Source organism: Pezoporus wallicus, unplaced genomic scaffold (genome assembly GCF_028554395.1).
Source record: "Pezoporus wallicus isolate ANWC-B61680 ecotype Strahan unplaced genomic scaffold, APGP_CSIRO_Pwel_v1 contig_6972, whole genome shotgun sequence".
Lineage (NCBI taxonomy): Eukaryota > Metazoa > Chordata > Aves > Psittaciformes > Psittacidae > Pezoporus > Pezoporus wallicus.
This window is the reverse complement of record NW_026639643.1, coordinates 79,631-102,452: the sequence shown is the minus strand read 5'-3', so window position 1 is coordinate 102,452 and position 22,822 is coordinate 79,631. Positions and strand designations below refer to the sequence as shown.

General features: G+C 35.2%; 1 protein-coding gene across 1 annotated transcript in view; it reads right to left on the bottom strand.

Annotated features, from left to right (window-relative positions):
- The window catches only part of DIAPH3 (diaphanous related formin 3), a 225,541-nt gene that overhangs the window by 148,470 nt on the left and 54,249 nt on the right, over positions 1-22,822 (bottom strand). The window contains exons 16-17 of the mRNA XM_057415289.1: positions 22,200-22,532; positions 21,542-21,656 (exon numbers count right to left, since the gene is read on the bottom strand). Of these exons, the coding sequence (XP_057271272.1) occupies positions 21,542-21,656; positions 22,200-22,532 (448 nt within the window). The remainder of the gene's footprint in view (positions 1-21,541; positions 21,657-22,199; positions 22,533-22,822) is intronic.

Sequence of the window (22,822 nt, the reverse complement as noted above, 5' to 3'; positions counted from 1 at the left end):
CTGACATCCACATCAAGACACTGTGGACATCAGACAAATAGCACGCTGTTAAATACCAAATAGGCAAATACAGTAACATTTAGCAATCTGAACAAGGAATTGAACATACTGAAATACCTTCATGTTGAAAAAGTTCTGTTTAAATACAAAGATACAGATTAAGATTTGTACAAGAAGTCTAACAGTTCTTATTCCATAGATCATATATGTAGCATGAATACCTTGAGATGGCTTGAAATGCACTTAACTAGAACAAATTCTTTCAGATTTGATGGACTTAAAAGTAACTGCAAAATTTGCCAATCATACAAAACTGTTTGGCTTTGTTCCCTAATTTATGTTTCTACCACTCATCCAGCTTATTATCTGCGACGTCCTAACCTCCTTCAAACTTGAGAATGCCTCCAAACTCTGCCATCACAAAATTCAGCCTTCTCCTAATACATCAAACTATCATTGAGACTATTTAATAATTATTCCCAAAACTCATCCTTCAGAAACTCTACTAATAGCCTCATAGTACAATGCATCCTTTGATGTTCCACACCTCCTCTTGAACCCACCTGTTTTACGAGTCTGCAGCTGATATCACTTTCCATTAATACTGACACATTGGCAATCCTACGGCAGTCACAAGGTTAAATCTATCACATTTACTTTGCTTAGAAAAATTACCATCTTCTCAAAATGAATCCAATTTTATCAGCTATCTGGCATAATTTACTTTTCATACGCTGAGTCTGACACACACACCTAAAAGTCTACCTCTACCTTTGACTATAATTTTGTAGAAAAACTCTTCAGTATTTCTGCATATCATTGATATTGGACTCACAAATCTGTAACACAAACTCCTCTGTGATTTTTGAAATTAACTTACAGAAAAGGTACTAACTCCTTTTACATAGCAAAAATATAAAACCCCCTTGCTATAACCATTAAATAATGCATTATTCCTTTGTAATCATGAGTAAAAGTTATACACGCTGTTCCTAACAGAAGTAATGAAATGGATTGATATAATTGAATAAAGAGAAAAACAGTAAGGCTCCATATTATAAGTTAAAGTCAAGGTCCTTCTGTGCAAAAGCAACCAGAGTATTAGACTGAAACAAAATATGGCTTCAGCCAACATTTTTCATTCCTAAATCAATAGCTGTCAATCAGCAGATTTGTTTATGTGGTCTCATTAGAGTACATTACCTCAATCTCAAAAGTCATAGTAAAGAACATGGAGAGCATAACTGTACCTACTTAACCAGCACTCAGGCACCCTCATTAATTTTTTTCATCTCACTTTCAAGCATGACATGGCTCATATCAGAACAATAACTTGCTGATAATTGTTTGAGACAACAGCTGGACAGGAACAGTGCAGAGGTGAACATTCTTATAGATTAAAGGGTGTCTCAGTGAATTACAATTAGTTTAAAAAGTCACCTGCCCTGTCCAGCAGCTTTGAAAAGACGACATTTCATTACCAACTAAAGAAACCCTAGCATATTTTCAGCTTTAATAACCCAATTGTACTGTATTTTTAAAATAGAAATTTCTCAATACCATATGACAAATACTGAAATGGGTGAGCATGCAGCTCAGTAGGCGTAATATTTCTGAAACTGTCATATGATACAAAGTGAATCTTAGCTTGTCATTCATTATCATCTAATTTAAATGATGAGAAAATAAGAATTATTTAAACAGCACTCAAATTACAAGCCACCTTTACAAAACTTTTTGACTCCTTTGAAAGAAAAAGTATCATACCTAGGAATACAAAAATAAAATGAAAAAAAAAAAAAAGATCAAGTACACAATGCTAAACAAACCACAGAGAATTCTATAGTTGCACTGCATAACAAGCTAAAGGAAAATAGAGTTTGCAGTTTTCTGAATACTGTTCTTTCTCTGAGCTAAGGAAAAAAGCTATTCCAGAATCTTCTGGTCTCTCCAAAACTCCAAATATAATTTGCTGTAATTAAAAAATGAAATGCCAGTAGAAAAAGCAAAATGTATCTGCCTTTCTCTGGCAAAATACTACATCCACCTATCTTTTCTACCCACTTCAAAAACTAAGCCTTTGTTTCTCAAAAAGAAAAGAGAGAGCTGCTCCCTTTTCAAACTTATTCAAGCAGCAGGATCCATAATGCCTTTTGCCCAGTCAACCTGAACAGAAGCATGTTTGCACTGCCCTGTAACAGGAAGGAGGGAGGCTCTACAGCAGTTTCCCACTTCAAAGTAGAGCCTTCAATTTTTTATGACTACTATGAAACAGTTCACACTAACACTGCAGATAACAGGACTGCACTGTATTAGATAGTGAAGAAATGTAAAATATACTTTCAAAGCTTTCCAGTTCTTTTAGCTGTATTTCTTCCCATAAAGCTTCAAGTATTTGAAATAGCTACTAGGTGATAAAACAAATAGATAGACTAATATTTCAGAAGTTGGGTCGCCAAATACTGGAGAGATTGTCCCTCTGAGTTTTCCAAAACAAACTAGATTTAGTATCATCTCAAACCAGACACTGAGAAAGAATATTTTTCTACACAATCCACTTAAAAACCAGGACAATGAGACCAGAAATCCACAAGCTTTTTCTAAAATCTTCTTGTTGCTGTTCATCATCATTATCAACATCATTCATTCATTAATAAGTGGATGGGACATTACATAAGGTGGACTTTACACCTACAATTTCCCTTACTATCAATCTACTTTTTCAGTTTGAATGATATTTAGAAAATACTGAGACTTTACACAGTAATTCTACTTTCTAAAGCTATCTCACCATAAAAATAACCACCACAGTTCTCTTCTTGCATCTACTTTCTGAAAATGGATGCAAGCACATAATTACAAACGAACACATACAGTGGAGGTCACTATTTATGCTTTTGTCAATGGATATTCAAAGCTGTTACTGTAAACGTAAACAACAAAACAACTGTATTTCTAGAATCACAGAATGGTTAGGGTTGGTAAGGATCTTAACATCATCTAGTTCCAACCCCCCTGCCATGGGCAGGGACACTTCACACTAAACCATATCACCCAAGGCCTCGTCCAACCTGGCCTTGAACACTGCCAGGGATGGAGCATTCACAACCTCCCTGGGCAACCCATTCCAGTGCCTCACCACCCTAACAGGAAAGAATTTCCTCCTTATATCCAATCTAAACTTCCCCTGTTTAAGTTTTAACCTGTTACCCTTTGTCCTATCACTACAGCCCTGATGAAGAGTCTTCTCCAGCACCCTTGTAGGCCCCCTTCAGATACTGGAAGGCTGCTATGAGGTCTCCACGCAGCCTTCTCTTCTCCAGGCTGAACAGACCCAACTTCCTCAGCCTGTCTTCATACAGGAGGTGCTCAGTCCCCTGATCATCCTCATGGCCCTCCTCTGGACTTGTTCCAACAGTTCCATGTCCTTTTGATGTTGAGGACACCAGAACTGCACACAATACTCCAAGTGAGGTCTCACAAGAGCAGAGCAGAAGGGCAGGATCACCTCCTTCAACTTCCTGGTCATGCTCCTTTTGATGCAGCCCTGAAGGCTGATAGGAAAAAAAAAAAAAAACAACCAAACCAAACAAAACCCACCACCAACAGCAAAACACACAAAAAACCCAACAATCCACTTTTTTCATGCATTAAATAATTCTACAAAATATTACCTTAAAATTTTACTGAGACAAAAGCCTTTTCTAGAGAAGAATCGACACTTTGATTTATGATGATGTTGCTTCATTTGAAATTATAAAGTTAGTATTTCTCTAATTCTCTACAGATATATTTAAAGCCACAAGTTAACCATTGCTGTTGCAGATTGTAAAAAAAAAAAAAAAGAAACCTATACCTAAAGCTGCATAGTCATTAGTTTCAACATGCACTAAAGATTTGATTTTTAAGGAAATACTTGAAACAGGTCTAAAAATACAGTTCTAAACACAAAGAGGGAAGAGAAAAAGAAAAAGAATTTTTAGCTTCATAGTCTCTAAAAACCACAGCATATATATATATGAAGAAAGCAGAGGTTGCGAGGTTTACAGAGAAGCATGAATTAGTAAGTTATTGAATAAGATGTCAAGATCTGTTTCTAGTGAGAATATAAGATGAGTAAAGTTTGGAATATTTTTAAATATACAAAGGTCACAGTAACATAAGACATAATACAGGCTGAAAAAAGATCCAAGAATCTCGTTGCTATGGTGAAGACATGAGGAAGCAGAAAGTCAAAATGGCATGCATAAATAGTTAGAAAAAGTATTGGGATACAGAACAAAAAGATGTGATGCAAGAACACAATGTGAGACATTAAAATGATTTCACACAATATTTGTCAAATTAAAAAATAATGGATACAAAGAGAGAAATATACATTGAAAAACTTCCTGCAAAAACTGAAGTAGTGCAGAGCCAGAAATTTAACTGACCATTACTAACAGAAAATGACAGTGCAAACTATAATTCCTGATCTTCATACAGTTTTTGTCAGGAGAGTCATCTTGTTGACTAGAAAAGGATGGCTTACATAAAATTAAAAAAAAAAAAAATAATCATACTATGTCAATATGACATAATCACTAGTCAGTAGCACAGTATATGAGGATTAAAATAAGCTAAAATTAAGAAAAGAAAGTGTCATGGTTTAAACCCAGTCAGGTAACTCGTTCACTCACTCCCCCCCTTCTTGCCCTCCCACTACTCCCAGAGGGATGGAGAGGAGAATCGAAAAGAATGCAACTCCCACGGGTTGAGATAAAAACAGTTTAGTAACTAAGGTATAACACAGATCACTACTGCTACCACCAATAATAACAATGATAAAGGAAATAACAAGGGAAGAGAATACATCACCTCACCACCAGCCAACAGACGCCCCCCCCCCCCCCCCCCTCCCCCCCAGCCCAACCAAGCACTGACCCATCCCTCCTCCAACCCCGCAGTCTCCCAGCCCTTCCAGCTAACTCCCAGTTACATCCTGGGCATGACGTGCTGTGGTATGGAATACCTCTTTGGTCAGTTTGGGTCAGGTGTCCTGTCTCTGCTTCCTCCCGGCTGCCCCTCCTCCCTGGCTCCCTGGCTGAGCATGAGGCTCACAAAGTCCTTGGCCAAACCAAAACATCATTGTTATCAGCTCTGTTCCCAAGCTGAAAGTCAAAACCCTGCACTGCACCAGCTACCAAGGAGAAAAATGACTGCTACTGCTGAACCCAGGACAGAAAGATAATAGTAGAAGTTACAATTGTAATAGCTCAAATGTTGTAACTATACAAGTACTGAGATTTATTCTGGCACATTGAACTTGATTTCATAAACCATAAACCTTGCTCTACAAAATTTCCCCTCCTTTTCCCAAATATAAACTGTAAATAGCAGTAAGAAAAAAATACAAATATGACTAAGGAAAATTAAAGGCAAACAAAAGTTTGGTTTGCTGTAATAAGTGAATGTTCATATTTCAAATATCTATCCTACCTAAGGAAAGCTATATTCTGCTTTAATCTACACTGTGGAAGTAGATATCATACAAATGAGCAGCTTACAGATTTAGACTTGAAAGTCTCTTGAATGGCCAAGAAAAATGGGCAGTATCTTTTCTCTCTGAAACTCACATTATACTTGCATTCATGTACGGCTCTCTGAGAAAAATCTCTATGAAGGAACTTGATCTGGCATATAAAGCTTAATACATATGTAGCAATCATCACAGGTGAGTTCCCAGTTGCACAAGCAAACATTACACATGATAAAAATATGTCAAAATAGTTTCTAAGAAAAAGGTGAACAAACCAGAATATTTACTTACTGAAAAGGGCATTAATATCTCTTTCAAACTAGCTGGAAATCAATAAAAAACTAATTCATTTTCAGACGTAATAAACAAATCTTAATGAAACTCAAATCTCTACAGCATACTGGAGTACTTGTGGGATACAGTTATATAACTAAAACTAGTGTTAATCCAGGTCATACAAAATCCCCAGGTAGATAGAATTGCCAAACTTAATAAATAAATCCAGGTATTATCAACAGCATTAACTGTTGATAGGCAAATATAAACAATACAGTTCATGTTCTGTAGAAAAAAGTTAATTAAGAATATAGAACTGCATTGCACAAGTTTGTATTATAATTCCTCAGTAAGCTGAACAAATAGCTTTACATATTTTGCAATGGCAGTTTATTAACTATCATGAATACTAGGCTTTCAGTCATACACTGCATACCAAAAGTAATTTTCTGACAACAGTTTGAGGACTACAGACCAACCACTAGCAATTAGTTTCTGAGATGTTCTTTAAATTGAAGGGGTCATTCACCCTATCCATTTCAATTTGTTTTTTTAATAGTAAGCAAAGCTTTTATCCCAAATTTCAGTACTCCCTTTTGAAATTACATGCTGGTGCCTTTATGGTGAACCAGAGTCTCTGTTCTCTTAAATAACATAGCAACGTTGCATTGACACTAAAAAAAACAAACTGACCAAACTGAATGAGGAATTAAGCAAGATACTATTGAAAAGAAGAGGGGGGCTTGAGATGATCTCAAACCATGGTCTTCACATCAAAATAGGACCCAGCAGCAAAAATTGAAACAATCCCTATAACAATTCATACATTAAAACAGAAGCTAAAAGGGAACAATAGACAAGTAATAAACAAAAAGTCTAAAATATTTACTTAGATATAAAGGTCAAGCACTGATCACAATGCACAATATGTTCAGAAACAAATTCCTGGTATTAGTAGTTACCACAAAACCTCCTCCTGATCCAGCAATTATTTATATAGTAGCATTTAAGTAACTTAATTATTATTTGGCTATTTAAAACCATTTCGTAGCTAAAAGTAATAATTATCACTTTAATTACCATCCAGGCAGTTAGTGGGGGAAGAAGGCTGAGAGTATTACTTTCAAGTAGTTAATATCTTTTGCAAAATGCTGGAAAGATACGTATACACTCCAGAAGGGCTTGTGTTTCAAAACCAAGAAGAACAGGTCCATGATCTATCATACAAAATGAATTCCAGGTTTCATTTTTCAAACCCAAAAAACATACCACAACTTTTTGGCCTAGCATAAACACCAGTATTCTACTCTTAACCCAGTTTTGTGAATATGTTCAGAACTACGCCATCAGTTTTGTATGATTAAAACTGTCTTAAGACAGTTTTGAAAAATTGACTATTCAAAAGTATGGTGAATCTCAGTAGAAAACAAGAAGTTAATTCCATCACTCAGATCATCATATTTCCCTCCTCACTCTACCTGCTGTCTTGAGTAATACCACCAAAAATATTTAAATAAACAAATGTTTTTAGAATTAGATGCCAGTTCATACAATTGAGGCTAACTTAAGCTTGTAAACACTGGATCTTAATCATTAGTACCTTCTGTCTTAATTTTTCCTAGAATGTCTGATAAATGATTTCAACTTATTCCAAAGTACGTCTTTACATAATGTTAGAAAATTAACTGGTATAAGAGACTGAATTTTCCATACGGCAAGGGAAGGCAGGTTGTTTTGTTGGAGGGAGGGGGAGGTGGTGTTTGCTTTGTTCTCCTTGGGGGATTAGAGTGTTAAACTGCTCAGGAAAGGTAAGTATTACCATGAGCCTTCAATAGGCCAAGAAATCTGACTGACCTCAGACTCAAGCTGGAAGCAACTGGATTTATCAACATATTCTGGTTTAGCAAGTGTCAAGTTAACACACTACAGTATTCTGTAGAACACTTTAGACACATTTAAAGGTTGCTTAGTCCATTAGCAGTGGTAGAAATAGGACATTAGGAATACTTAATGAAGTTTCAGATGTTTTAATGCATTGTGTGTCAAGATTACACTATTATAGGGTAGATTGTCTAAGCACATGATTTATACCATTAAGAATCTGTGTACTCATATTAAGCACTAAAACCTCATAGCCTCAAGCCATAATGAGGCTGCAAGTAAAGGTAAATGGAGCATACCTTCATTTAGATTATATGCTTTAATATACCCTGTAATAATGCAAATTATTCAAGGCTGTTCAGAAGAGTGCCCATTTTAACTATTGAGTTTGGGCAAGCCTAATACAGAAAAAAATTAATAATAAAAACTACCGAGAAAAACATACAAATTGAGTAATGATAGTTTAATACACATTCCATAAAGTCAACAAGAGTAAATAAACTGGTTCTTCTGAAGAAAGCCTTGACAGAAAAGTAAGTTAACAAAGCAAATGTAGCCCTAAGTTCAATTATCAGAAAACCATTAAACTACAATGAGATAAAATTTCTGTATTCATAATATAATCATGAAGATATCTTCAGCATGAGGAAATTTCATCACATACCTCTAGACACCAGATTATTCAGGTACCAAACTGCTTTGCTTGCTTTGGGATACAGGGACTCCCATGCTCATTAAGAGCTAAAGCTGCTTCTTGTTAAAGACTTACTAAACACCAGAAAACAATATTTTTCAACAGCAATCTATAACAGAAACAAGCCATTAGAATTCCCCTGACTGATTGATATTTATGTATTTATTATTAAAATATAAATAAATATAAGAAGTTCCAGCTTCTGTAAACCAATAAACAGGATGCACAATAAATGTGTACAAATCACCTTAACTTTTTTTCCTCAGAACTGGAGAACGTAACTGGAGACTATATTAGAATCTGCAGCATAAGAACACATCAGTGTTCAGAACAGTATTTCACAATTTCCATGTTAAAAGCTTTTAATCACTACCATAAAAAAAAAAAGTGATGTAAATCTAGTAACTCGGGTTCAAGTTTTCTAACCCACAAAAGAACTTTTTTCCATTAATTCACAGCCTCAGTACTTAGAAATATTTAAATATACTCAAAGATTCAATATTCAATGTGCTACTCTACATAAATAGCTCACCGAATGCTACAACTCTGTTTAAATAAAAATTTTCTGTTGAAAGATTTCCTTAATATTAAAGACATTAAAAAAAAAAAAGATACAGACATGTATCAACTAGGAATCTTTGTACTTGGTTGCAAGATGCCACTTGGTAACTTCACTGACAAGACAAACTTACAAGAAATAACATTGACCTCGCTTTTTAAAAAAATGTTTTCTATTTGAAAGTATGCCTATGTATCTTAGAATTACAGAACCACATCTCTTCAGCATTATTACAGAAGTGCAACAGATGTTACCTCCAAAGTAATAGTATTTCTTAGAATTTTCTCTCATCTTTCACCAAATCTGTAATAGTTATTCAGTAATACAGATCATTTACTGTACTAGGAGACACTCTTGTGGTACATTAAGGAATGAAGTGATCAGTCAATCGTGAACAGAGAAAGAGATCAAACTAAGAAAGCATGCCCTGCAAGCAAGCTTTAAGATGCAGCATTTCAGAATACTATATTAAAAAGCAAGTGAGAGAGAATTGTATCATTCATTCTCACTAAAATAGCTGTATCTGCATACTATTAGATAGAGACTAAATGACACTGATGATGGAATTACGAGTGAATTCTCATCATTATTGGCTGGAGAACACATAAATACCACACCATACTATAAAACTGAGTGTAGCTTCACTGCAAATCATCTCTTATGTTAAAAAAGGATAGGTATTTCTACATTAAAAATAGATAATGGGAAAGCTAATGCACGTAGGAAAGTTGGCATACCAGAGAATTTCTGTTAATATAATTCTAGGCTACACATTAAAAGGCTTTCTAATTAGCATGCATTTCAAACTCTGCCCAGAAAATTTCTCATTCCTTCAGGAATTCGGGGAAACAATTTTTTTATCATTAAAGCTTCTTGAGTTCCTGTTCTTCAAAAGCTGTGCTATAATTTTGTGAGATTAAAGATGATGTAGATTGCAATAGAGATTCCGAATAATCAGTCTACCATGTAGATTCAGTTATTTTACAAGAAAAATGTAATTTATCACATGATAATAATAATAGTATTTCTTTACAATCTGGTCACATATCTTTCTATTAGTCCCAATTTTTTTTTAAATGCTGGGAAAGATAAGAAGGGAAAAATAAGTATGTTTTGCATTAGTGTTAGACCTTTCTGCAATGATTACATTAACATCTCTAAATGCTGTAGAATAGGATTTTATCCCTCTCTTCCTGTTACATTTACATATGCGTAACAGTTAACTACCCAGTCACTAGACCTCCTTGACTTGAGGAATTAGTCTAATCTCATGTGTATCAAAATCACTTATTAGTTCTAGTTGTAAACAGTAACAAAGCTTTCATTCTAACTGACCTGAATAAACAGCTATGAGAAGCATCATTATCAGTAGATATGTTTTTTGCAGCACAATTATACTTTGCCTAAATCTATATGAATTCTCCCCCTCCATCTTCCCTGGCTAAAGACTGGATACAAATATTTCCCTGAGTTAGCAGAAAAATCCAGCTGGTGATCAAAGAATAAGCCATATCTTCAGAGACTGGAGTTTCCTAAGTACCAAGAGCTATACAGGCAGTCCAGAACAAACAGTGACAGTGGTACAAATATACAATTTTTTTGTCATTTCTAAGGAAGTTAAACATAATATTTCCATTTTACCCGTAAGGTAGGCATGAGTTCTAGCAAAATGAACCACAGTGTTTTCTTGACAAATCAGAGGCACAATAGCCTCTTGACACAAGAGGCATTTTGTCCTTAATTTCTCTTATTCTCTTCATACTAACTTATTTTGCCACAGTTGTTTCAGGAAGCCTTTTATTTATTCCCAGTATGCTCCATACTTTGACTTTTTGGTTCATACTCACAAATTCTCTCAGCAACAGTAATCTGAAGATCAGAATTCTCTGTTACCAATGCATACCAATATTCTGTTCTCAAAACACCTATTTTTGTTCAAGTAGTTCAGATTCTATTTATTATAAAGTATGCATCTGCACAGCACAGCTTAATTCACCATTCGACCCCGTTATTCACTAGCTCTTCCATTAATTTGCTGAATAAGGAAGACTCAGGTGCCTTCTGAAAGTCAACGGGTAGCAGCGAACAGATTCCATCTTTCCCTTTTTCAAGTTTGACCAAGTCAAATCCTGTATTTATCACTACTGTTTCTCTTCTATAGAGCATTAAAAGAAGAATTTAGTTCATGCCACTAGATTACTGCTGCCAATAAAGTTGGCTTTTTGCAATCAGGATGATCTAAACCCAGTTTAGTTTTAGCTATATCCAGGTTTATTTCTTTTCACTGCAGCATTACAGACCCACTGAACTATACATGCTAAGATTTCTCCTGCTGTGTGCAACTGAGCCTTGAATTCAGTTTCTCTTCATGGAATCCGATTGTATCTACCCTCCATTTTGTTAGCAGCTTTCATTCAAATGATCTTGCTGAACATGTAGTTGTTTCTTCCATCTTCTCACTGTTTCGAATAGATGACTCAGTACTTTGAGATCTTACACTGAAATGGCAGCAACAAAAAAGCAACTTTCTCCTGTGCATGTATCAAGTATGTTGCAGTCAAATTTGAAGTGCCACAAGGCAATACAGCACCAATCAGGGAACTGCAAAGATAACCAGTTGCCCTAACTAGGCTCTTTCTATCTTATTACCCTTGCCAGGTACACATACGCTTTTACAATTTTAGAAAGAGGCACTTCTATATCAAAGGACAAGTCAGACTGCACAGCAGGACACATTTAGTTTTTAAAACTGTTACGCTGAATAACAGAACAGATAAGGTTTCAAAGTTTCACTACTCAGGTGCTGTTAGAGGTGAATAAGGCGGTAGAGCTATCTTGTGAGATGACAGAAAAGTAGAGCCCCAGTCCTATGTAAAAATAGGAAAACAGAGGAAGCAAAGCCAAAAAACAGAAACAGTTCTTAAAAGTTACAGAATACCTTGCCCACTGTCTTCATTCTCTTAATTTAAATTAAACTGAAAGCCAACAAACTGATTCAGAAGAAAACACAACCGTTTCAATGTAAATATTTAACTGTTATGCCAGATAGTAAGTAACAATAACATCATCATGCAAACACACCCTGTCCTATTAAGAAAATTTTCAGAATGCTGAACTAGTTTATCTTCTATGTAAAAGAATACTTAGCTAAAGTTCCAATTTAACCCCCTCCAAAAGAAATCCTACTATTTCAGTCCAGTTAAGTTCTCTCTATTCTTACATAACCTTCAGAACCTGCCTGCTATTAATGGGAAGGTGGAGAACCAACTACAAGATATTCACAAAATACACATCCTTTATGGTGATGTTTGTTTCATAAAACATATTGAAAGAGTCCCCTTAAAAAGTCTGTTAGGCAAGATATTTACAGAATAAAAGAATCTATATAGAATGAAGAAACTGTGAGAAATTCATCATGTACAGATCACAGAACAGCAGCCTACGATGGAAGTCTGTTTCTCAAATGAGGTCATCAACTTACTGTTTTTTATACGAGACCTCATTTCAATTAAGAAAAAAAGTTACGTATAAGACAACATCAGATCATACTTACAGGGAGCTAGCAGGTAAAGAGGAGCTTTCCTTAGTGGGTAAGGCAAGATGTCTATAAACAATTTTCACATATGAATAAATTAAAATATTGTTCCAATAGAACTATTTCAAATGTAAACAGAACCAAAGGCTCTGCCAAATATACTGCTATATTCTGCCTAGCTTACCAGTGTCTACCTAAATACTGTCTAACAGCTGCCTAACTGGAGTTCACTGCTCCATTAACACAATCTCCTTGTTTGAGAATTTGGGGGTTTCTTGTTTTTTTAAATTAATTGCCTTTGAAATTTATTTTCCCTGAATCAAGCCATTCACCAAAAAACTAAATGGCAGATTTTCTAAAGGACAAAAAGTAGCACTAATGCAAATTCAAATGCTAACAGTTTTCTTGAACAGTGACTTTGAAGGTTTGCCAAATAAGGTTTTCTAAATATTTCCTGCGTTTATTCTTCTCAGCTCACCATGAAAGCGTCTACAATAAAAGCACTGTTGTGATGACAATTTTGTTACACTTACATAAGTTACCTTTAGTCAGATATAAATGCTTGTAGCATTAGATTAGAAATTCTTCAACAGTATATAGCGTATCATTATGTAACAAAACTAAAAGGTAGGTAAACTCCATGAAAATAGGCTTGCAGTAGGTATACAGAGCTTTACACCTTGTGTGTGATACAAACACCAAACTAATTCTCACAAGATCCTTGTTGGTATAAGGACAAACATGCAACTTGTTAAAGTGGGTATCTTCCATTAAATAAACAAAATTGCAATGACCTCTTTTTAGCTTACATTTTAACTTCCAAACCTGGTTTTCCATTCTATTGGTGTTTACAGTTTAGGACTTACACTGAGCAGACTTTCTTCCCCTCTCTGGATACATGAAAATCATATCCGTTTCCTCTAAGATTGCACTTATTCACATTGTAAAAACATTCTCTACTAGAAATCAATAAAGGAACACTCTTGTTGCTTCTAAAACATAAAGCCCTTGAAAGCTTTTCCTACCACAGTGCTGTTGAATGGGAGTGAAATGCTTTTGTTAGCCTGCACATACTGCCATATTTTCAAACAGGAGTTCACTGCAGACTAATATTGTGTTTTGGGTGGAAGTCAACTACAAAAAAAAAAAGAAAAAAAATCACTGAAAAAAAAAATCACTGAAAGAAAAAGCTAAAGGTGAACTACAGGAACTACTCCTTTAAAGCACTTCACTGCAGAGAAAAGAAAGCACTCGATCTGTTTTGAAGCTGACAGGAAATATTAAACAGTCTTTATGTAGATGGTAAGAATCAATAACCTAGTAACAACACATATTGCAACTCTGCCAAAAAAAAATTAAAGTAAGCTAAAATAAATTTAAGGTAAAAATAATACCTGTGCTTAGGTAGTTGTAACAAACTCTTCAACAATACCCCTTCACTATCTGCCACAGCATTTCCTAACTGAAAATACAAGCCAAAGGACCCTTTCTAGCAATAAATTTTTTTCTGTAACTGTTTAGAACTTCTAACGGCAGACTGCCTCTTTCCTACAGTTCTACCAGATTAATGATCTGATGTTGTGGATTATTCTAACGTACTCAGATTAGGGTACAAATGACACCATCATTCAACAATTAAACTCAAGGGAGAATTCATCCTAAAAAATTCCCAAAGAAAAAGATTAAATGAAAAAAATATGCCCCAGTTTATAGCTTCAAAAAGAAACAAACTACAAAACAAATGCTACTGTCAGACTGTTCCAGCCATTGGTATGTTAATGTCAACTATGGGTTTCCATTTTTTGTTTGCCACATATTCATGGATATGAAAGTCAGATTTTAGAAGTTATTCATATCCCAGTTCTTTAAAAACATTTAACCATCTGAACAACTTAGGGTTTCTCCTATCTGTGATAGGATATTAATGACAAAAAGAGTTAAATTAATTTTAGCAAAATTGGGTTTGTTTTGCTGTGACAGTAACTGGTGAATGATCTCAATGGACAGGCTTTTTGTTTTTATTAGAGAGCATTTAGGTGGGCCTCTGGCAGCCAGTCAAGCTCAACCCACCACAGAAGTATATTCATTCACTGATTCTTCCATATCAATCTGTACATTACAAATATACTTGACATATATCTAAATAAGATAAAATCAGAGATCATTCTATCTGCTAAGAATAGAAACAGCTAATGTATTGCTACTGATGCAACAGTGAATATATCATCCCTTCTTCTCCATGGAAAGATGACACATTGAAATTTCAAGATACCACTGACACCTCAGTGATTTACAAAACTCACTGGTAGCTGTCCTTCGCAAATGCTTATGACTGACTCCTGCATTCTTCAGAAGTAAACTTTTTTTTTCTTTCTCCATTTTATATACAAAAATCTTTTAGACTAATTTTTGTTTAAAGGGTAGTTGGAGTGATATTGCAAAGCAGCCAAACTCAGGCTTTACTTTTGTTTGTACACTTGAATTAGTGCTATAATATCAGAAGTTACTAGACTACGTTATTGGCAGTCTTACAGGTTTATTTGAAGCACAGTTTAGAGCAACTTCTGTGTAAATCCTCCTTCAGAGGAGGAAAGTATGAGGACACTGAGATCCACCTAATCCTTCAGTTGCCTGACCACAAGTTCTATTGCTTGTGCTGGGTAGGTTGTGGCATGTCAAATGCAGCAGTAAACTAATTTACCTTGGTGATCTGACCCTCTTGCTAGCATTTACTCTTTTCCGGTTTAAAACGTTTGAGAGGTGGTTGGCACCATAGCGGTTTAGGACTTGATGTTCTTGCTAACAGAGTATACAGGGGAGGAAAACAAAAAGGGAAAAAAAAAATTAGAGAGGACTATATTGACCATTTTAACAAATGCCTGCAGAGACAGAATTCCCATACAAGTGCTTAATTTCTGAATAATCAAGTTTGGCAGGAGCTCTGGTGTGATGGGATCAGACACTGCCATCTCCAATAAGATTAGGATGAAAATCTGTCCCAGTTGATAAAAAAAAAAAAAAAGAAAGAAAAAAAGAAAAGGAAATGATGCAGTCTTTCTCTCTTGAGTTTATTAGATCAGCTCCCTTTGATATCTAGACAAGAAAGAAGAGTAAATTTCTAATTTTCCATGCCATCTTCCATTAACTGCAGTTATCTGCAAGTTGCTCAAACTAATGAAGAATTTAGGAGTGGTTTCTTGTACATTTGATATGTAATTTCTACTCCTCATTTGGACTTTAACACTTGAAACATTTATGAAAAAAAATTGCTGGATAAAGTCAAATCAATTTATTAATAGGACATCTATAAACACAGCACACCACTTACAAAACACGTATTTCAGAAAACTCTTCTATTTTACATACATGAAACAAATGGTATTTATATGCTTCAAAAGATTTCTTTTTGGTTAGAGGTCACTTTCTTTTATGCTCTATGCAGCCTCCTAAGTCTAGGAATCCCCTTTGACAGAACACTTCAAGCACCCAACAGATGACTTTAGGTAACATGTAACCGCTTCTCTCTTGAGTTATCCTGAACGCATATCTAACATTAAGCCTAACTACTATAGTTTCACTACATTAATTACAAACTTCCACCAACTTACTGATGTATCTTCTCCACAACAGTACTCTTCAGATTATCCCCAAAAACTATGTACATATCTTATAGATGTTTCATTATTCTTCTCCCTTCTATAATAGACAAGACCAAGAATTTGCATATCAAAACTTATTTCAGCATTGTGAGTAACTTGAAACTACACCAAGCAAATGGACATTACTACACCTATGATTAAGAACCTAATAACTGCCCCAATGGATCTGACTAGTGATCCCTCCAGGCCAGCACTCTCTACAAGAACTGCAGTAAGAGATGTTGCTTAAAAAGACACTATGCCAGCCTTATCACTACTTGTTTCCCCAAAAAGGCATTTCATCTTCCTACAGATACATTTATTCCCGTTTTCTTTGGACCTATTACTGATAAATTTGTCTAATTTTCTTTGAACCTGCAGAAATTTTGAAGTCATTAACCAAGTGGTCCCACCAATTCCCTACCTAAATTTTCAATAGATTAAATAAGCTTTTCAGTATTAGCTGAAGAACCCTTCGCCTCCTAAAAGACCATGAGAATAATGTCCTGCTTACATTTATCTAGGTACATTTAATGAGTTTCCCCCGTTATCTTCATATGGCCAGGCTTTCACATTTTTAACGCTATCCTTTTCCTTGCAATACTGACTTTAACCTTCCCATCGAGTCACAATCATTTTTTGCCCCACAGCCTTAATTAGGCTTTTTCTGAATTATAATACAAAGCTTACTCAAATCTTTAAGACAGCATTAGTGGAATAGCTTCTGGGTTGTTAGTGGGCATGAATATCTTGCTTGCTTGATAGCTCCCTGTTCTGAAGTTCAGTGCTTGTATAATAGATTGATTTGGATAGTTCTCTTGTGGTACAAAATTAAGATAGCGATCATTCTTTCCTCCTCTACCACTCCAACCTCCTAGATCCAGTGCGTGGCTCAAGCCCATTTCCAGAACAGTTTCTTCTTACACTGGATACAGAATTATTTGAAACAGTCATTTGTTGCATCTAAAGCATTTATCTTCTTATAACGTCCTGATAAGGAATTGACTAAACCTATATGGGGGTAGTTAAATCTCTCACTTTATTGCCACAAAACCTTCAGCTTCTCTAATCTCATTTAATAGTTTCTCATTACAATCATCATCTGATTTAAGAGCTATTAATACAGGACACTATTATTTTATTAGAAAGAATTTCCATTCACAAGGTTTTGCATGGCAAACTGCTTTCCCCCTACGAGATTTTCATGCTATCTCTTCTGAAAAGTGCCACTCCCCTGCCTGTACGTCTAATCATTCCAGCAAAGCTTGCAGCAGATTAACATCATACACCAGTGATTATTATCCTTCCATCAGGCTTTCAACATCTAATATAGAGCAGCTGTCATTCAACTATGAGCATTTTTGTTTGCTCATCTTATCTTTTAGGCTTCAGATAAAAGTACATATAAGGCTTGCTCCAGCTCTGCTTTTCTATATTTCACATACCAGTTAACTTTAAGTCATATATTCAGTTTAATGCTTTCAAAGAATTACAATAGGAGACTCCTTTGATACCACTGTTGCCAAAAGGCTTTTCACAGGTTTTCTTCACTGATCTGCAACCACAAGTATAATCCTGATAAATCTCAAACACTTGATATTTCTTAAATTTCTTTCTCTTTCAATTCTCTAACCTGCCTTCATATCAATCCTTCTTTTTCTCTTTAAAAAGAAAAGTTATCAGAAAACCAAAGATCATTCATGAAAAGTATTCACATTTGTCGCATTATTTTCAGAACTTCAATTATTTTCTTTTTCTTCTTGCCCCCTGCCAGCCAGGGAGAGAGCCATGGAGCATACTTCTACATTGCCTTTAAGGCAGTGATTTCACCACTTACTTTTATTCTTTCAGCTGCTGACACAAAGCCAATTAATTATTTGAGGTTTCCAGAATCTTTTGTTTATTGCTTGGGGTATCTCACACTTAACTCTCATGTTTTCTTACATATATTTTAAATGTATGTACATGTTTCAGTCACAATTAAATCTTTTCAAGTATTCATACTGCGAATATTCCATCCACACACTGACTCATATTTCCAGATTCCAAGCTAATATTCTTCTCCCACATTTTCTGTGTATCAGTAAATCTATATGGCTTCCTGAAAAATGAGTTGGTTTTCCATTATTCCCTTGCCTACTTCTCTTATGTATATAATCTTAGATTTCTTTAAGATTATGAATTTATTCTGACAAGAATGCTGAGACAGCAAGTAAATTACACTTTGTCTTTACTAAGTTACTACAAGAATACCATCAGCAGCTGATGATTTCATATTTCTCATTGTTCCAGCTCCAAGTTTAAATTTTTATAAAACACATTACTTTCACAAAAGGTTCAATGTCTGCAAAGTGGCTAAATCAGCTTTCTAATAATAGAAGAATGAAGAGAAAATACCCTATACCTCTCATAGCCTTCATGGACCCATCATTACCACCACCTCAATCATTATTTTTGTTAAACAAGCAGCACAGTGAAAACATTTCCCCTCGTAAGTCACCAAGACTGTTATCAGCAAGTCAAAGAAGTGATTATTTCCCCTATTCCCCTTCTCTCTCACAGAAGGGTATCTGGAGTACTTTTTTCAGTTTGGGGTTTCCCACCCAAAGGTAAAAACAAAAAAACAAAAAAAAAATAGATATATTGGAACAAGTACAGCAGAAAATCAAGATGATTACAGGGCTGAAACATAAGATGCAGAAAGGCTGAGAGAGCTGTCAGTTTTGAGAAGGATCAAACTATCTGCCATCTCAAACTAGCTACCAGAAGGCTACATAAGATAAGAGGGATCCATATTCCTCCTGGACGTGCACAATGATCAAGAGGCATAAGACACAAGCTGCAACAGGGAAGATATTATGAAGGAGAACAAAACCAAAAACAACAAACAGGAGCATATGCCTCCATCTTCAGGGATATCTCAAACTCAGTTGAAAAAAGCCCCAGGTAACATGAACTAGACTGATCCTTTACGAAGGTGAGTGGAGCAGACAACCTTCAGAGGTCCCCTCCAAACTACATTTCACAATTCAAGGGCATGTCACTAACATGTCTCCAGACATCCTCCACAGGAGTGATTTTTTTTCTGCATGCATAGTCTTCGCTCTATGTTACTACTTACTATTTTTCCTATGCTTGGAAGCTAGACCCTCTTTTACTTCTTTATTCCTGCAGTAAAACGTCTTTCATGACTCCATAACATCTTCTGTTATTTCAGTTCCTTCAATATCCATTCAGAATCAACATCATTTATAACTTCTATACAAACATCTGCCTAAAGCTTCAAATCTATACTGTTCTGTATTCCTTTTTCTAGTTGAAATTTCTCAATGGATTGTTTACATAAACATAATATTTCCTCTTCTGGATTAACACTGAAATACTTTTGCCCCATGAGCTAGTAATATTCGCCAACTGAACACTTGAGTACTTCAATCTGATTTGACTTAATTAGAATAAAATTCATTTAAAGCATCATTGAACATTCTGGTATCTGCTTCCACAACTAGATACCTCTTCTTACACAATGACTTCAATGAAAAGAGTGCATAAGCAGACCCTTCAAAAGAGTGAAAACCAGCTCATTCTTTGAATGCTATCATTTGGCTACAGAATCATTTTAAACTTTTTGTCTTTCTGGTTTTAGAGACAAAGCTTTAGAAACAGTCAAGGACTGTTCCCAGATTAAGTCTAGTAAACAGTTACCTGATTCTACTCTAGAAAGCATGGTGTTAACTCTCCCCAAGACCGAGATGTGACAAAAACTAGATGTCTCCAATTTCTTTGGCAAGTTTTATTACAATCAATAGGTTATTGTATAAGCTACAAACAAGCATCACTGCTCCCCATGGCCATGAGAACAAACAATACTTTGCTATCCTTCATACTAGAATTCATGCTGCTAATAAGAGACAGATGTCTGGTGCTGTCTGTATTTCTGCAAATTTCTGTAAACCACTCTTGAAAAAACTTTGCCATCCATGTTGCCCTTTAGACACCTACTTGCTGCGCTAAATAAAGTCTTTAGTGTCTTCACTTCCTTTGAAAATTAAGATGATGGCACACTCAGATCACCCATATGAGAAGAGAGAGATTTCAAAACTTAAAAAATTGATTAAGCAGTAAGCTCCACCTGTAAGAGAAAAAGTAAATTTGTCCCTGTCCATGATAGTCTTTTAATCACACACACACCACCTCCATTTGGTGTTAAGAGTATATTTCACTGATTTTTCAACTGTAGGTAAGTGTCTTCTATTAGGTTTGGTCAAAACAGTGTATCCAGTACATTCGGTTCAACTTTGAAAGGATGTTAATCTTCTTATCTTTAATGTCCTCGCTGTCTGTAGAAATTCACAATTCTCCTCTGTGCTATTAACGTTTGGTCTGAACACCATTTTGTCTCCCAAATTTTACCGTTTGATTACACATAGGAAACACTATTTCCTTCAACAGCTTTTAAACCTTCCAACTTATTAATTCAAGGAACCTTGTTGGTAACTCTCCTTAATAAGGCACCACAATTATCTTTTAGACTTGCTCTAATAGATTCAAGCAAAAAAGTCTGTGGTGTGAGGTTTTCTTGCCTTTTTATCTTTGCAGAACATTCTTAATATTAAGTATCAACAGTAATAAAGTGTAGTACTCAACTCAGTAGAAATACCATTAGAGTATAAAAAGCCTGCTTTGACAAAAGCACAATAAAGTTCTTAGTTATTGTAAAAAAAAATAAAATAAAATATTGGATAATACACACCAAAGCGTATTAAAAAGAATGGAGAAAGTTGAAAATTCCACACACTTGATTAAATAAAAATATAAAATTGAAATTTGTAATACGAACTGAAAATATAATAATGTCTTTTCAATTTCAAAAGGAATTAATCATTACACCTCTTTGGCTGACCCAAAGTACCAGATGTCCAATACCAATCAAAGGGGAGGAAGAAACATCAAGACAAACAGTGGAAATACAAGCATTTTATATATGGGGCAGAATAACCTAAACTACTAGCAAGATGACTTACTTACAGAAAGAGAGAAAAGTTTTAAAGCCAGGAATACATTCACATATTTTGCTCTACTACAAAGTTTTAAAAGATGAAGAAACTAAACAAAGATCTATGTTGCTATGGGTTTATAAAAAAATAAAAGATTTCAAAGACTCTCCTTCTTCACAGACACAGAACACATCAATTAACATATGTATTCTAAGGATAAACAGGATTTTCATTCTAGGTCACACAATTCCTGTCACCCTTTAAGTGAAATAGTTCAATATTACTGCTTTAACCAGTCTACAATTCTTCAAATTATCTTCACACAGTCCAATTAAAATCCACAAACTTTATGCTATATTCTGATTTTTTCATATGCATATTTAAGCCCCAAGAATTTTAAAGATATCTCTAAAAGCTGAAATTTAAAGCAATCAAGTACTTACCCCTTTTTTGACAACAAAAAGTAAGTTCTAATTTGCAAAGCATATCAGCATTCTCATACTTGTCCTCTTCTGCTTTAACCCAAAAACATGATTCTGTCATTTCCCGAGGTCTGATCTACAATTAAGAGATGAAATAAAATTTTATTAATTATTTTGATACTATGCAAAGACTGCTCTGTTGAGTCTAAAGCAAATTAAATACTCAAGAGCTCTGTAAAACATATTAAATTTACATAATACATTCACAATAAGCACAAATGGAGAGACCTGCAATGCCTCTTTCCACAGTCCAGGTTGGATAGATGCAAGACATTTGCTTGGAAACTGTACAGCTATCAGTACAGGGCAGTGACTGATCCAGTGTAAACAGTTAGCTAAAACAGAAGTCGTAGGATCCAGGAAGCATGCTGGTATCAAGGTTGTATTATTCTAGACCAGAACTGACTCTGGCAAGCATCTCAGAACATCACATATACTTCGCCCAGATGATTCAGGAGTCAATGCAACACAGTTTTTAGAAAATAATGAAAACTAAAGGCAGTAAATATTCATATCTTGCCTAATTTTAACTAACATAACAATTGGTCTACATAAATTTTACTCCTGACAATCTATTTACCCTAAGCTCTACATAAGATTTTACATCAATCAGTACTACCTTGGACCAGTTGAGTCTTTTCATGGTAACCTCAGGTCTGAATTCTTTTTTAGGCTTCATTCCAAATGGCAAAGTACATGAAGGTGGAGACCACTGTGCTCCCAGCAGGCCTGCGAGAGGTGGTGGTGGAGGGTGACCACCACCAGCCAGAGAAACTCCCAAGCCATTCAAAAGTGGCGGAGGAGGAGGGGGAGGTGGTGGAATTGCTCCATTAGAAGGCAGTGGTGGAGGAGGCGGTGGCAGTGGAAGTAGGTGTGACCCTGCAGCTTCCAGTGGAACAAAAGATGCATCTCCACATGATGATGGTAGAAAACCAGGTGGTAAGGAGCCATACTGATAAAGAAAATATTCATATTCAGCTTCACATCTTTATCAACAGAATGCCATAACAATCTTAGTTTACAGATAAAATCCAGCAAGCCAGTTGCAAGTTAGTGCCATTTTTAATTCCACAAGACCACCAAATATGAATTATAAGGAGGCAAATTTGCTTTTTATTTAATAATTTGAATTCTCAACAAATATTTTCTAATATTGTAAACAACATTGTTTCCAATATTTTCTACAGAATTGAAAGCACAAAGTAATGATAAAAAAAATTACTTTAAGAAAATGCAGCTGTC